At 43.1% G+C, this 16,520-nt stretch overlaps 1 protein-coding gene across 7 annotated transcripts in view; it reads left to right on the top strand.

Moving 5' to 3' along the window:
• Positions 1-16,520, top strand: part of SCAP (SREBF chaperone) — a 70,461-nt gene that overhangs the window by 24,352 nt on the left and 29,589 nt on the right. For all 7 annotated transcript variants that reach the window (XM_075042705.1, XM_075042675.1, XM_075042696.1 and 4 more), the window contains 2 exons: positions 12,519-12,648; positions 14,440-14,597. In XM_075042705.1, coding sequence (XP_074898806.1) covers positions 12,519-12,648; positions 14,440-14,597 — 288 coding nt within the window. The remainder of the gene's footprint in view (positions 1-12,518; positions 12,649-14,439; positions 14,598-16,520) is intronic.

The raw sequence follows: 16,520 nt of genomic DNA on the forward strand, positions 1-16,520 counted from the left end.
TGTAAACTTTTCTTTGAGCATCGCTGAGGATAAGACAGACTTCTTTCACATCTACAGTTAAAAGATTATCAAAGTGATCATTTTTCAGGTATTGAAAACCTGTGAGATTGCTTTTCATGCCCGTGACTCTTCAAGGCTGTGGCAGCAATTGAGGCATTGCTTTCCTGACTTTTTTCACTGCTTCATATTAATTCTTGTAACTGGCAATGATAATAGTTTTGTTTTCAGATCTCTTGTTCTGTAGAAATACGAAGCTTCTACAAGGGCCAAGCAAGCAGATTCTCCATTCTGTTTATCTTTGTTGATATAGTTGCAAGTAACGGCTCTATCTTTTGACTTCAGTTTTGCTGGATGCCGCTTTCACGTGTCAGGCCTGCATTAGCCAAAACAGAGTTTCACCATGAGTCCTGAATCGCCATGCCACAGCATTCTTGCTTGCTAATTGCTTCATCAGAGCTTTCAGTGGTATTAGACTCCTGTTTTCAGTTATCTTTCAGGTGCTGTTGCCTGCGAGTAAATGCAGGAATGGAAGACAACTGCTTCAGTGTAAAAAGTTTATCCACACAAATGTTGCATTTTGGGAGGCATCAAAATGAAAACTGCATGCTTACTCCCTTTCCTAAATTTAGGATTTCCCGGACAGGAGGAAATCTGATCTAGGATTACTAGCAGCTGTCCTCATTCTTCTTGGGAACCTTGTGCTCCCTACATCAGAACTTGTATCTGTCCTGTCTTTGTAGTCATATGTGTAGAGCAGTGTGAATTACGGTGTCTTGCACTAAGTCCTTGAAGCTTCAAACCAGGTTGTCTTTGGCAGATTAGTTACTTGTGATTGTGTATTTGTGGAAGTATCTGCATTACTTGGTGCTGGTAATTGAGATTCTGCAGTTATTGGTTACCTTTAGACCGCAGAAGCTTGTCCAAGACACCATCAAATATAAAGTGAATAATGAGTTTCAGTAACTCATTAGAAAAGCATATAATTGCCCTAGAAGAGACAGGGGTTTAGAAATACTGTGACGACACCCTTTGAGAGCAAGTGTACCTTGGCAAAAAATTGGGATTGCAGCGTGGGTGAAGTGTTCCCTCTTTGGAAGCAGTTTTTAGGGATGTTTCAGTTCCTGTTCTGAGCTGCTCTGTGTTAACTAGGTGTTAATTCTGGCTTGAGAAGTGACATTACTAACAAGGTCAAAACTATTCCAGAGTGCGGCCCTTCTATGCTTGAGTACATTTCAGTGTGGTAAGACTGAACTCCAACAGGGTGTGGGTGCACAGGACACTGAGTTTAGTTTTGGGTTGAGGTCTTCAAATCTTCCTCTTAGTTTGAGCCTGAGGTTTGACTTCTTCATCATTGACCTAGATAATGGGGTGAACTGCACCCTCAGCAAGTTTGCAGATGATACAAACTTCATATGTCATGAACCGGAAAGTGGAAAACTGGATGAAGTGGCTGGATGAAAACTAGAAAGCGTGGCTGATACACCAGATGGCTGTGTGGGCAGAGAACCTCGTGAAGTTCAACACAAGGAAATGTAAAAGGAAGAATAACTCCAGATGTCTGTACAGACTGGGGGTCAGCTCTCTGGAAAGGAGCTTTGCAGAACAGGGGCCGGAAGTCCTGGTGGACACCAAATTGAACTCAAGCCCCCTGTGTGTCCTTGTGGCAAAGGTGGCCTGCAGTATCCTGGGCTGCATTAGGGAGAGCGTTGCCAGCAGGTTGAGGGAGGTGATCCTGCCCCTCTACACAGCACTGGTGAGGCCACACCTGGAGTGCTGGGTCCAGTGCTGGGCAGCTCCCCAGTAAAGAAGGATGTGGAATTAGTGGAGCAAGTCCAGCAAAGGGCCATAAAGAGGGTGAAGGGACTGGAGCATCTCTCTTATGAGGAAAGGCTGAGAGAACTGTGGCTATTCAACCTTGAGAAGAAAAGGCTCAGGGGATCTTAGCACCATATATAAATACAGGAAGAGAGGGTGTAAAGAAAACGGAGACAGGCTTGCCACTCAGTGGGTGCCCAGTGACAGGACATGAGGCAATGGGCACAAGCTGAAACACAGAAGATCTGCTTTATCTATAAGAAAACAATTTTTTACTTTAAGGTTGTTAAGCATTGGAGCAGGTATCCCAGAGAGGTGGTGGAGGCTCCATTCCTGGAGGTACTCAGTAGCCATCTGGACACAGTGCTGAGCCACCTGCTGTGGCTGACCCTGCTCCAAGCAGGTTTAGCCTAGCCCAGCTCCAGAGCTGCCTTCCAGCCTCAACTGTCTGTCGTTCTATCTGTGCGCTTTCTAGTCTGCCTATGAAGTTTGTAAAGGAGCTGTGCGATGCAAAATGATTTAGGAGAATGGTTTTGAAGCCCCCTTTTCAATTTCTCCAGTGTAAGAGTCACATTGATTTATCAAGGTGTTAGGAGTGTCCCCTTCCCTGCCATGCTTCCTTCCTTCCATATTCTGTTTTTTCCCCAAGCTGAAAAAGGAAGTGGTGCTGAAGGGAACACACATCCTTGCTATGAAGTGATTTGAGAGTAACTCCTGCTTTCTTGGGGCTAGGTAGCTTTGCAGTTGGAGTCCACATATTGTTCATTCATTTAAAACAAGAAATAAAACTTACTATATCCACTACATTACCAAGTATATTGTATTTCAGGTTCCTTGGTTTGTACTATAATTTGGGTATTTTCTTGCCAGAGCTCAAATTCAGGGGCTGCTCTCTACAGTGAGCACTTGATAAATATCCTTAGAAGAAGTCTGAGATGCCTCGTCCTTGTTTGCTCTGTGTGGAATAATCTGATGTTTGTGGTGTGTGGCTGCACACAGTTGTTAGTTCTGTGGCTTGTGCAACTATAGCTGTTGAACGCTAATCCCTTAACAAATGGGTAGGGACTACAACCGCATAAACCTGGAGCAAGATATTCAGTAGCTTTTCAGACTGTACTGCACTAGAATCCTTCTAAACAAGTGTTTTCATCAGATATGGTAAAGTTTTATAGGTTTTTTGGGGGGGGGGGGGCAGCAAGGTGCCAAGGCCAACACAAGGGCTATAATTTGTTTTTTAATCAGGATGCCCAAATATATAAAATGGTGTGAAATAACAGGAAAAAAGAAGTGATCAACAGTCATCTCAGTGACTGCTGGCTATGTGTGGGGTGGGGCTGGAGACTTCAAAAGTATTTTAGCAAGTATTTGGGAAAATTAATTTTTAGTTAATATACTAACTCAGTTTAGGTTGAAGTTAAGTCCTGGAACTGTGTTATCTGGTGGGCACTTCATACATTATATGCTCGCCCTATTCTCTTACTCCTTCCTAGGTGTCTGCTATTGGCCGCTGTAAGAAATAGGCTGCTGGGCAGACGGACTCTTGGTCTGACCCAGCACAGCTAGCTTTATGTATATTTGTTTTAGACTACATCCATCTGAATAGCCTTCTGCAACACAAAACTGGCAGCTGTGGGGCATGTTCAGCACACAGCGTGGGCTGGGTGATGTCTGCAGGAGCCGCAGCAGTCAGTTGCTTAAGGGAGCTGTTGGACGGCCACCTCCTGTGGAAACTTTCTGTTGGCTGGGGGCAGGAACTCGCTGATGGCCACAAAGTGTCACATCTGCATTTTTTCATGCAGTCAGATCGTGAGGATTCTGAGTAATGGTCTTTGGCACTGATTTAGTGCTGGAATTTGTTTGTGCTCTTCAGAAGTGTTCCATTTTCTTAAGACAGATCTCACTGATTCATCTCAGCCACCTCACTGCAAAAATGAGTGAGAAATGTGCTGAAATTTGGAGAAAGAAGCTGGTGGAAAAAAATCGAGGCCCAGCTTCAAGGTAGAAGCTCATTTAGGCAGCGTTTCTGTCCAACATGATTGATAAGAGACCCTCAGCACTGTTTGCATAGTAATGCAGATTAGTGTCTGAAACAAGCATGGATCGATTAAGTAGTAGGAACTACAGGTCTTTCTAATGAGGAAAGAAGATACACAAGTGATCCAGTGGTTCATACTGACTTTTATCAACAGAGAAGGACCTAATAATGTCCTCAGTGTTGCTGAGAAGGAAATTAACTCAGTTGTTCTCATTTTCCTCCCCCACACCTCAGTCAAACTTGACCATCTTTGCGTTCAGATAACTTTTTTAAAAGGTGAAGTAAACCATGTGGTCCGCACTTTATTCAGCATCAGTTCTGGTTCTTGATCAATGTGACAACAGTTAATGTGTGGGTGTTTCTCCTGTTCCTAAAAGGTCAGTCGCCAAGGATCAGGTAGCACAGTCACCACAGAGTGTCTGTTATAGGTTGTTTGAATGTATTCTGTCTTTAACCTTGGAAGTATTTTGTGTAGACACTATTTTTAATGTCAGCTATAGACAAGACATAGCATATCTGGTTTTGTTAATAAATTAATATTCAAAGCACAAGCAAAAATGCCTATGACTCATTCTTACTCTAAAAGTCTGAAAATCCAAGTTGTATTAGTTTTTACTTCACAGTGAGTGGTTTCTGCTGAACTAGCTATTGAGAGGTGTAGGGCTTGTTAGTTAACTTTTTGTTTTACTATGTATCCCTTTGGAGGTGACATTAATTTTCATCACCTCACTTAAATGGATCTGCATTTAGAAACATTCCTGCTCTTTACAGGGACAAACTTAGCTGAGTGTATAATTTTGGTTTTTTTTTTCCCCTAGCAGAATGAGAATGCCACTTAAGCCTATCTGACACAAGAGTAGCTCCTCCTCCCCAGCTCAGAGAAGAACAGATGATACCTATAAATCTGGTAATCAGGGTAAATTTGAAATTCCTGTGTAGTTCTGAAGAATAGGTTTTAGTTAAAGTAAGAATTTAAAATCAAACAGTTGACTCTGAAGCAGGTTTAGGAGAATTAAACAGGGTGAGTCTTTGCAGGGGTTCATTATTTGACTGAAGCACTAGGTTCTGCTAGTTCTACTAAAGAATGGTAGAACTGGCTGGAACCAGAGCCCTTTTGTGTGTGTGTGCATAGATATATTTCTTTCTAAAAGGACATATCACTTTCTAACAGGTTTGTACTATCTTGTGTGATAACCAGAGGAGGTGAGTCGCTGTCAGACTCTTCATGTTCCAAATCCATAGAGAATACAGTCCCCTGTGGGCCTGCATGGTGAAACTAGAAGCAAGTTCTGTGTGGCGAGACCTCTGTTCTGATTTGCAGAAAAAAGGAAACTGGCAGCATGGAGCAAGGGGAATCTTTACTTTTGCAGTGTGGATTTTTGAGGGCCTTGCCAGTGGGAAACAGGGCAAAAGCAAACATAATTTATTCAGAAACAGGTATTGTTTGTGCACTTACCAAGGCTAAAAGGGAACTGTTGCTGCCAGATATCTGGCTCTCTCTACCCTCTGGCAAGACCCTTTTTATCAAATTTCATATCTCTCATTAGCAATGGGTTTTCAGGTTGTTCTATCTGTGCAATAGTTTAGGCTGGAAACAGGCTAAAAGCTTGTTCTACAGTGTGCAAAATGGAGGTGGTAGCTATTTTAAGGCAATATATCACCACCTTCCCTGTTACCTAAGACTTGGCAGCTCTCCATTTTCCTTCATACTCAGCAGCTGAAGACTGTTCTGGGGTGGTGGAGATCTCCGCTTTGATTCTGAGAAGGAGAAATATGCAGTTGTAGGGTTTGCAGTTCTGTTGAGTTGCCAGCTGCCTTGGGCTGACCTGGCAGTTCTCCATCTTGGCCCTTTAAGCTGTCTTGAAAATATGTAAAGTAGTTGGATGAACATTTTTGCTTGAACCTACCTCATGCTTGGTAACTAAAATGCACTATTGCTTGAATTCAGCAATACCAACTTGTAGATGATCTCTTTTTCCCATATTTTGGATTTGCAGAAGGGTGTCAGGGTGCACTGTCATGTGAGCATCCAAAAAGAACCCTTCTCAAAACCAGAACTTCTTTTTGAGCTTTCCTGTCACCTGTTTTATATTCTACTTTTCTTCCTTCCTTTCTCTATGCTTTCCATTTGGGTGTTCACCTCTTTCCCTGATGGTAAAAAAAATCTCTAACAAAGAGAAATGTGAGGAGATTCAAACCTGAGTGCTAGAAATCACTGTAACTCACTTGGAGCAGTTCTTGCCTTTGGTAAGAAGTGCACATGGAAATCACTTAGGCCTGTCACATCTCGCAATCCTTGCAGCGTTTAGTGACTGTGGGAAGCCAGGATGATTCTGACAACTCATCAGCAGCTCTTGGTTTGCTTTTTTTAAGTATCTCTTTACTTAAAAGATGCTCTAACATTGATGTCTGAAGTAGTAGGTCTAGTGAATTTCTCTGTATCCCTGGGTGGTTCTTTCTCACTCTGTCCTTTTTTTATCTCTGCTGTCAGTCTGTCTCAGGTATCACTGACAAGATAGCTGGTATCGCATGCCTGTATAAGGCTAAGTAAATTCTAGAACTAATGTTTTAGCATCTTACTGAAATAACTTACTGTAAGTGTGATCTAGAATGCATACTTTTTGTGTTCTTCCATCAGATGTTCTCAAAACCTTTCATAAACATGAATCTTCAAATATCACTGTGATATAAGTAAATATATGTCCCTGCTTCCCCTATGGTGATATGAGTTTATATTGTAGTTGGCTCAAGATGAGGGACCTTTTGAAAAGACTCCCAATAGTAGGTCTTGTTCCTGAGCTCTGCTGCCAAACAATACCATGAGCAATCTACACTATCTAGATCATGTTGCAATAAGGACTATAGGAGCTAAACATAGGTGTGTACAGACATCAGGGTCTGTTTTAACCTTTTATTTAAATCTTTTACACGTGGATTTCCTGTGGGGCCTTTTCTCTGAAGATAGTTGCTGAAAATGGGGATTATAATAGAAAGTAGTTCTAGCATATTTTTTTTTGTGTGCCAGACAATCTGCTAGGAAGTCCTGTTCCTGATGGGTGCACACCAGTGTCTTCTAATACTGCAGCTGCCACAGCTCTTCTAGTCTCAGTAAAATATAGAATAGAATCCTAGAATGGTTTGGGTTGGAAGGCACCTTAAGGATCACCTAGTTCCAACACCCCTGCCATGGGCAGAGACACCTTCCACTAGACCAGGTTGCTCAAAGCCCCATCCAACCTGGCCTTGAACACTGCCAGGGATGGGGTATCCACAGTCTCTCTAGGCAACCTGTTCCAGTGCCTCACCACCCTCACAGTGAAGAATTTCTTCCTAATATCTAATCTAAATCAATGCTCTTTCAAAATATGAAGACAATATCACCAAAGACAAAAGCTCTTGCTCCTGATGAAGGTCATAACCAATAAGAGTAGAGCCATGACTGAGAAGTGTTATGCCTCACTGTCTTTAGCAGTGATGAGTATTAGGATTAGGACTCATTCGCTTATAGGGAAATTAAAAGAATTGTGTTACTTGGCAACATGGCTTTTGTTGACTGAGCAGCGTGGAAGTGTAAAGGCAGCTGAAGGGGAGCCCATCAGTGTGGCCCGCAGAAAACTTTAGATTGGATAGAGAAAATCTAACGCTGTTTTGTATCACACGAGCAAGAGGCAAACGGTTTGAGTAACTGCAGTGTTAGATGCTGCTTATCTTGCTTGCTGTAGGGATGGATTAAAAATATGGATTGGAGAGGGCATACAGATCTTTTCCTACAGCATAAATCCTGTTCCATATTCATGGTCTAATCAAATTGCAGGTAAATGCTGAAGTTAATTTAGGTATCAACAGATCTACCCTGACCACAGGCCTGAAGAGGACAGTGGAATATGGGAGTCTCGGTTGCCTTGGTTTGCCAACAGCTGCAGTAGGATATAGTCCTCAGCAGCGCACAGGCATCTCCAGATTTTATTTTCTTTCTTCCATCAGAAATTTTCCTTTTGTTCTTCCCCTCCTTTTGTTGCCTTTGAGTCTTCCAAGAAATGCCATTTACTCTTTCCTCTATTGCGTTTGCAAGTACTTTCAAATTTTTTGAACAAGTTTGAAAATCCTAACATGAGAAACAAAACCCAATGAAACAAAAAGAAAAACCCTTAGTCATTTAAAAATAGCCATTAGGGAGCTGTGAGTTGCTATGTCATGTATTTTGGGAGGTGGCTTGCACTTCAGGATGGGAGTGGTTCGCTTCTTCCCCTTGATGGAAAATTAAACTTTTTTTTTAACAGCAGGAAAAACAAATACTGAATTCTCAGCTAACCTTCCTATTAGCTGCCATCAGGCAGCCTGTCCTGTCTTGCGTCTTTCTCTGAGGCCTCGTGTAACCCTGAGCCAGCTGGAAGCTGTGTACAGATTGCCGTTATTTAGATGAACTTTCCTCCTTCCGAACTTCTCAGATAGCTTCCATAGCTAATCCCAAGGCTGTTGTGAACAGCAGGTACATATGTAGGAGGAAATCATTCAATAGTAGAGGAGTTGACACACATCTCCTCTCCATTCTGGCAACAGGCATGTTTCTTGCTGATGAAGTAGTTTTATTCAGATGTAAATATACTAGTGGCTGAGAACCAACATGGTGGAGCAACTGACAACCATCTCCAGAGGCTAGTTTTTTTAAAACATAGAAATACTTTTTTCCATGTTTCTGTGGTATGTAAGCTGGCATGTTAAGGCCTTCCGTTGTGGCCTCGAGCACAGAAAGGGCATAACAGAATCCAGAATTGCTTGATGTGACACACTCAATACTGACAAAACATCTATGGTTATGGCCAGGTTGTTATTTTGCAGACAGCTGTGGAAATTTAGATCATTCACCTTTCCCAGCTCTTCTGTCCCTCTGCTGCAAGTTGCTGCTCCCACAGCTCTGCCAGCAGTTCATCTTAACCTTCTAATCCATGAACAGGGGTGAGGTCTGCTTAACATCGCTGTTAATGACCTGGATGAGGGAGCAGAGCGTGCACTCACCAAGTTTGTGGATCATGCCAGCTGGGGGAGAGCAGTCAGTATGGTGGAGAGCACGATTGCCATTCAGAGACACTTTGATGGGTTGGGAAGATGGCTTGACAGGAGCCTCGGGAAGCTCAGCGAAGGCAAAAAGGCAAATGCAGAGTCCTGCGCCTGGGATGGAGTAAGTTCCTGGAGCAGGACAGGCTGGAAAGCAGCTTTGCAGCAAAGGACAAATTGGACATGAGTCAGGCAGCGTGTCCTTGCAGCAGAAAGGCCAACTGCGTCCTGGGCTGCACTAGCAAGGGTAGCCAGCAAGGTTAAGGGGAAGGAAGTCTTTCCTCTGTTTGGCCTTTGTGAAACCACAGTCCAGCATCCACTCTGGGGCTCTGCAGTATGAGGAAGGCATTGACATGCTGGAACACATCCAGCAGAGCTGTCGGAGTGGGCAGCTGTGGAGTACCATGGAGGAGGAAAGGCTGAGGAGACTGAGTATCTTCAGCTCTAAGCAGTGATCTTACGGCTGGCCTACAACTACTTAATGGGAGGGTGTAGAGAAGGTGGAGGCAGATTCTTCTCAGGGTACACAGTGGAAGGACAAGAGGTGATGGACAGATAGGAAATTCTGAATAGATCCAAGGAAAAAAGTGTTTGTTATGAGGGTTATCTAATACTAGAATAAGTGCTGAGAGAGGCTGTGGGACCTCAGTCCTTGGAGATATGCAAACCCAGACGGGACATGGCTCTGAGCAACCTGCTCTTGTTGGCCCTGGTTTGAGCAGGAGTTTGCACTGGAGCCCTCCAGAGATCCCTTCCACAGTGGAGGGGTCTGTGATGTGTGGAGGTCACTGCTTGAAGCAGCACAACCCCAAAGTTAGGCTTGGAGCCCTGTCTGGTTGACTTCTGGATATCTCTCATGATGGAGAGTCCACAGCTACTCTGGTCCCTTTTCCAGTGTTTGGCTGCTCTCGTGAAGAATTTTTTCCGTACGTCTGATTGGAATTTCCCTTGCTGCAGCTTGTGTCCTTTCCCTGTGCAACCCTGAAACAAGTCGGGGGTCATCTTCACCATGCTGAAGACTGCATTTTAGATTCCGTCCTCACTCTTCTCCAGGCTGGATGAGTCCAGTTAACCCACTATCTCCTTTTGCACCGTGTTCTCCTGCCACATCACCATTTTGGTGGCCTCCACTGGACTAGCTGTGCTAGCACAGGCTGGTCAGGCTGGCAAGCACCTCTGGAGGTCATCTGGTCCAACCCCCCTGCTCATGCTGGATTTAGGGGTGCTATATGGAATGAGCAGGATGAGGAAGGGTGGCTACTTGTTCTGTAGGCTAGATGTGGGTGACTGGGACAAAGGGAGGATGCAGTCATCTTCCTGGGGGGTGGCCATTTATTGCTTCTGTAGGCAGAGCTCACTGCACCCACTGAAAGGACTTTCATCTCTGGCTACAGAAAAGAGTTTTCCCTAGCTAGCAATTAGTAAGAGGGCAAAATCCTTGCATCCCAGCAGGCCTTCAGGAAGTGAAAAATAATGCATTACACCTCTGCCAGGATTTGGGGCATTTTTGCTTTGAAAGACAGCAAGAGTTGAAAGGATTTTGAAGGTAGGATTGTGTGCAGGGCTAGCTGAATCTTGCTAAACTGGGAAAAAGTACTTGTGAAATGTTCAGCATCTGGAAGAGCTCAGTGTTTCCATCACCCTTTACTTGGTGCCATAGCTGTGACCTCTGGCAGTGGTCAGGTCTTCACCACGGACTGTGGAGATCCGACCATCAGCTGCACTGCTTTCAGCATTTCCCGCAGCTTCTGGGTATCGAGGCTTCCCGACAAGGTGCAGCAGCAGGCGCTGCTTGTTTCGGTGTGTCTGACAATAGTCTGGTCCTAGAGATGAACCTTCAACCAGAGAAGCGGCAAGATCACTTCTGAAGCCTGAGCTGCTCCACTGGTGCTGGTGAGGCAAAACCAGCCTCAGGCTGTCCTGTTGTAACTCCTGCAATGCACTGGCTGTTTAGATTCAGTGCCCCTAATTTAAAATGAGTTAAGTTCTATAAAAGATTATTGTTCTGACTCCTTAAAACTGACAGGTGATTGCACAGGGAAATCCACCTCTGGATAAGCATGTAGCATGAATCTAAAGTGTTTTCCTTCCATTTCTGGACACACTCAGGCATCAACATCAAAATAATTTAGTGAAAAAATCATTCTTCCTCGGTCACCTGTTCAGCTCATTCTGCTTTGTTTATCACATATACTTGATTTTATTATTTTAATTTATGTGTATCTCCATCTCAGTCAGACGCAGAATGATTGCTGTATGTATCTCCCATGGGCTTTTGTTTTCAGCAGATCATTTGTGACAAGCAGGTGCTACGTGTCATTTAGAAGGACTAAAACTGATTGCTGCTTGTGAGAGAAGAGAGGCTGTGTTGTGTCTCCAGATTGTGGCTTTTATTGGGCATTTTCACCTCTCATGTATTATGACCTGATTTTATTATTCCTTTTTCTCTTCCCTCCCATTGCACAATGAAATGATAATAATTAGATGTTGTATTTTTGTCAGACTAATAAAATAGCGAATATGACAAGCTTTACTTCTGATTTTGTTGTTCTTTTTCAGCCTTTTGTTGTGTTGTTTATTCTGAAGCCTTGTCTTTAGCTGTTGCTTGTCCCCTCCATAGCCTTTGATGATTCAAGCTAATCCCTAACGATGTGGGCAGAGTATTGCATGAAAACAATTCCAAGGCCTTTATATTTATTCTGGCAATATTGCAAGAAAAGTTCAGCTATAAACAGGAAAATATGTCAGAAATTTAAGGCCTGATAGATAGCCGTGCATCAGACAACAAAAACACAGAAGTTATATTCTCTGGTTCATTTTGGTGCTGACAATTGCAGTTTGTTGGTTGGTTATCTCTGTAACAGCAGTCTTGCTTTTTCCACCAGTTCAATTCTAATACAGTTTTAATCACTTCTGAGAACCTCTGGAGCTAAAAAAAATATTCTAAACTCTCTGAAACCTCAATACCTCAGCTTTCAAATAGTTTGAAGTGCTTGTTGTGGGGTAGCTGCTACAATCATCTGAAGATTGTAGTAGCAAAGGGGCAAGAATATAAATATTTCATAGCTCTTTTGGTGTCTTATTGCTACTATTGTCTTATTGCTTTAAAGCCCTTTGAGGACCAATGAAGTTAATGACAAATATCAGAAATAGTTTAAATCTTAATGCAGAAAATTAGGTGATTAGTACAGGGTTTGTGTCAGGAAAGCAGCCATCTGAATACAACGAATGTCTCATTTTTGTGCTGGCTACAGAGTAGTTGACATATGGCTGTACTTAATCTTTTTAGCACTACTAACTTTCAGGTGATGGAGAGTAATTCAGGTGAGGTCCTGCAAGAACTACCCTTCTTTTTCTCGCAGGACTTTTAGTTAGCCCTTTCCAAGGGAAAAAGACCAATTATCTCTTGTGTTGGGGAAACACATCCAACAGTTCCTATGAGAGCTAATGCCCTCTTGTATTGCAGCGGTGTCTCCCGTCCTGCAGAGTTTGGATTTAGCTGAAGCGGGCTCACTTTTCATGTCCCATTCATTTTTTGAGCTCTTCTTGGAGACTGTCTAAAAGCCCAGCTAAAACCAAAGCACGATGTTTCTTGCTTATGTCTTAATCATAGTTACCCGCTGCTGAAGCTGCCGCTGCCTGGAACGGGACCTGTGGAGTACAGCACCCCTGTGAAGGATTACTCTCCACCCTCTCCAGATGTGGGTCTGCAGCAAGGGGATCTCAGCGAACGTCCCGACTGGGTGAGTCCTGCACCAGGGGTGGCTGGGTGTGCTGAGTGTGTGTGGGGGTCGATGGGATGATGAAACATCCCTGCTGTGTTACCTACACTTTACTGTAATCAACAGAAAATATTTCTGGAGACGTGTTGCTTTGTGTAACTGCTAAGTTTAGGCTGTATTTGTCTTGTATTAGTCTTGTTCTATCAGAAAAACCGATGCTAGGCATTTGGAAGAGTTAAAAGCTCTGAAATGCTGTTTAAGAGCCCGCTTTTCAAGGATAACTTTATCTAAGGCAAGTAGTACACTTTTTAAAGCATTATTAGGTTTTAAATAAGTTTAATGATGGGTTCTGGAATAACAGGCCCCAATTTCCTAATGTCATACGAAGGCATGCAGTTTCCCTAGAACAGCAGGACAAGCCTCCTGCTGACACACACCACTTCACACACCTGCCCTTGGCCTCCTCTGAAGGGTGAGAGTAGGATTTAGTCAGCCTTTACTGCTGTAACTGTCTGTGGAGATGCTACCAGTAGTTATGATGGTGGGTTTGGTGTTGTCAACTTCTCTCTGAAGGGATCTGGATTCTGGCTATCAACCAGCTTACCTGTTGAAGATCATTAACTAGCTGTCAGAATGGGAATGTCTGTTTCGCCTGGAGGTGGAAGACAGACTGTCCAGCTCCTCAGCGCTTACAATTTTCTCTCTTTTGACTTTAAAATATTGCACCTAGTAGGGTTTTTTCTGATGGTGTAGGTAGTCTAGGCTTCACCTCCAAGACATAAGCTTTTTTCTTAAGGTAACAATCAAGAGTTTTTCATTTGAATTAGAATTTAGGCAGCCACAGATTCTGGCTGTGGAGGTAGCTACTACAGTGTGATCTAGGGAATGTAGGGATGCTTGAAGAATTTGGTGAATTGAGTATAATCTAGAGGTGGGTTTTGTTGGTTTTTTTTTTGACTGGTAAGTATCATGCAGGTAAATGAGACTTATGTTAAGGGTAAGGAATTAACTTTTTTTGTTTGCATGAGCAAACTGGAACCCTGATGCTTTCCAAGAAGGCTGATAACCTGGTCCAGGAAATCAGGAAACAATCCTAAAATCAGCCTTTGTAACCGGCATTGTTCTTTTTCATTCCAGGGTCTCTCTTAAGTAGAAGTTACCTGTTGGCTTAATGGTTTTGATGTCTCCAGCTCTCTATTCTCTCCATGTGTGCCTTTCTCACTGTTATTGAAATAATTTGCTGCCTTCTACACTCCCTGGTGCCACTGAGAGCCTTTTGCCCTATGCTGTTAACTCGGGCTGCTACTGGCTGATTAAATCTTGCCTTCTGCTTTGTTGCCTAGTTCAGCTAATAGAGCACAAAAGTTCTGGCTGCCACAGCATGTCAGCACTGCAGTCCCCAGAGCAGGGTCAGCAGCCTGGGCACAACGACCAGGAAGATTTAAATGTCACACAGCAGAATCAGCACAGGTTGGGGGAACCACAGCATTGTGAGAGGCATCTGTGAGAGGCAGCGAGTCCCTGCTCCTGCCTTTCATTCCAGTACCAAATTCAGCAGGAGCTAGGAGCTTCTGCCTCACAAAGAAGTGCAATAGACGGGTGCCAAAATGGTCAGTGGCATTTTGCCTCTTTGAGAAACAGACTCTTTTTGTTCTTGCTAGGTTAGTACTGTCATGTTTCACCTCTAATTTGGGAAAGGAAAATATAGTCTGGCAAACTCCTTCCTGAAAGGTTGCCAAGCTGTGGTCTAATTCTGCTAAGCAGCTTCCCACTCACCGTGTGTTTTCATTCTCCCTCTGGTTTTCCCCACAGTATGTCGGTGCTCCTGTGGCCTACATTCAACAGATCTTTGTGAAAGCTACCGTCTCCCCATGGCAGAAGAACTTCCTTGCTGTTGATGTATTTCGTTCACCCCTCTCCCGTGTCTTCCAGCTAGTGGAGGAGATTAGAAACCATGCCTTGAGAGACAGGTAATTACTGTTCATTAAAGTTTGCGTAGAAGGCAGACTGACCCACTGTTGTACATGCTCATCTTCTAAATGACTGCCTCTGATTATTAGCTTTGAATTTGTAAGATTCTCAAAATTAAAAGAAAATGAGACATCACTGCTAACAAGTGACATCATTTGCATCCTGCACGTAGAGCAGTTTAGCTTTTGTGCTAGAGAACTTGCCTGTCCGCTAGTCACAGATAATTGTCAGGAACCTTCCAGTCAGAGTCCTAGGCAGAGAGGTCTGGAGGGGGCCTCCAAGGTTATACCTGTTACAGCAGATAGCAGCATCATATAATCCCTTCCTAAGCGTCCAAGCTTCATATTAAAGCATGTTCATCTGACCCCACCATGCCTATTGTGAAGCTCTTCCAGAATTTTATGTAGTCAGGAACCTTCTCCTGACTTGCCACTTGAGCTATATTTAGGACAAGTTGATACCTGCTTGTTTTTGTCCTGACACAGTCTTGTACAAAAATAGCTTTCCTCTGCTTCCAGATATTTACAGGGAGAACTTGTACTCCCCACCCCAAATCCTTGTTTGTTAAGGTAAACATATGAAACTCTTGGCTTACTCTGGTAAGATGGCTCTGTATTCAGTTTGTTGTCCTGGTTGCTCCTCTTGGCATTGTTGTTAGTGTATCATTCCTGAACGTGGGAGATTAGAACTGTACACAGTATTCTCAGAGAAGTCTCATTTGTGTGTTATTTTCCATGGAAATGCCTTTCCTGAAATATAGTGAGATTGCGCAGGTCCCTTTTTCATGGCCAGTCACATCAATTTTACACATTAGGAAGTGATTGGTTAACGTCTCCATGTCCCTCCCTCTCAGTTCCAGCTGATGAGCTCCCACCTTATAGCAGAAACTCTTTTTTGTCCTCAAGTGCATGGTCTTGCCCTTTGTACTGTTAATAGAAAGGGAGTTAAATTTATTCCAAGCCTCACATCATCCGTTTCAGATATTCTGTTCCTGTTCTGTATTAACAGTATTTCTTCATTTTGTGTCATTGGCAGATGTCCCTATATCTTATTCCAAGGCTATTAATAAAAGTATATAATATTCCTGATTCTCTGAGCTGTCTGTGAGAAATTCCACTTTGTTTTCCTCAGTACTGGTGGTCCCCCTTTCAGCAGCTCCATAACCATTTTCCTGTTAACCTCATTCTTTACTGCATCACAATTTTTGTGCAAATTTTTGTGTCCTTCCTGTGAACTAAATAATTTTCTGTGTGGTGCTGCACCAAAAGCTTTATTGGGGCCCAAGTAGGTGAGATCTGCTGTGCTTTCCCCATCTGAGAAGTCAGGCATTTTAAATTAAAAACCACTCAGATTAGTTTGGCGTATTCTCTCTTTGTAAACTAAGAAGGCATTTTATATACATTAACTTGCCTCTGTTCTTTTTTAAATAAGTTTTCCTTTGGGTTCTAAGTTGTTAACTGTGGTCAAGTTCTTGGCCTTGGCTGGGTTTACTTTCTAAGGACAGAAATGCTTTCCTACTTGTCTGTCTATGTTTAGTGAGAATAATGATGCTGAGAACAAGCCAAGTGTGGTGAAAAATGGTGAGATTAGAGTCTTTGATCATCTCCTAGCTTTTCAGCCAGGAGCTTTCTTCATTCTTTGTCCTCTAACTCACACGGGTAGGGAAGATTTACTGCTTGTTCATACTTCCTTGACAGCATCCTTCATTGCTTCATTTTTGAGAGTGTCCACTTTACTACTCTACCAGATGATTTGTCCTTTTTTTTTAAACCATTCCTTGCAAGCTAGCTGCCTGCTCTGTCTGTGGTAATTTTTTAGAAATGCCGTTTATGCTCTTAAATATGGAGCTCTTTCCTACCAGCTCACAAAGCCTTGGCACTGACATTCTTTCTATGTTTTTAGTTCATCTCCTCCTTTATCAT

Source organism: Buteo buteo, chromosome 2, assembly GCF_964188355.1.
Source record: "Buteo buteo chromosome 2, bButBut1.hap1.1, whole genome shotgun sequence".
NCBI lineage: Eukaryota > Metazoa > Chordata > Aves > Accipitriformes > Accipitridae > Buteo > Buteo buteo.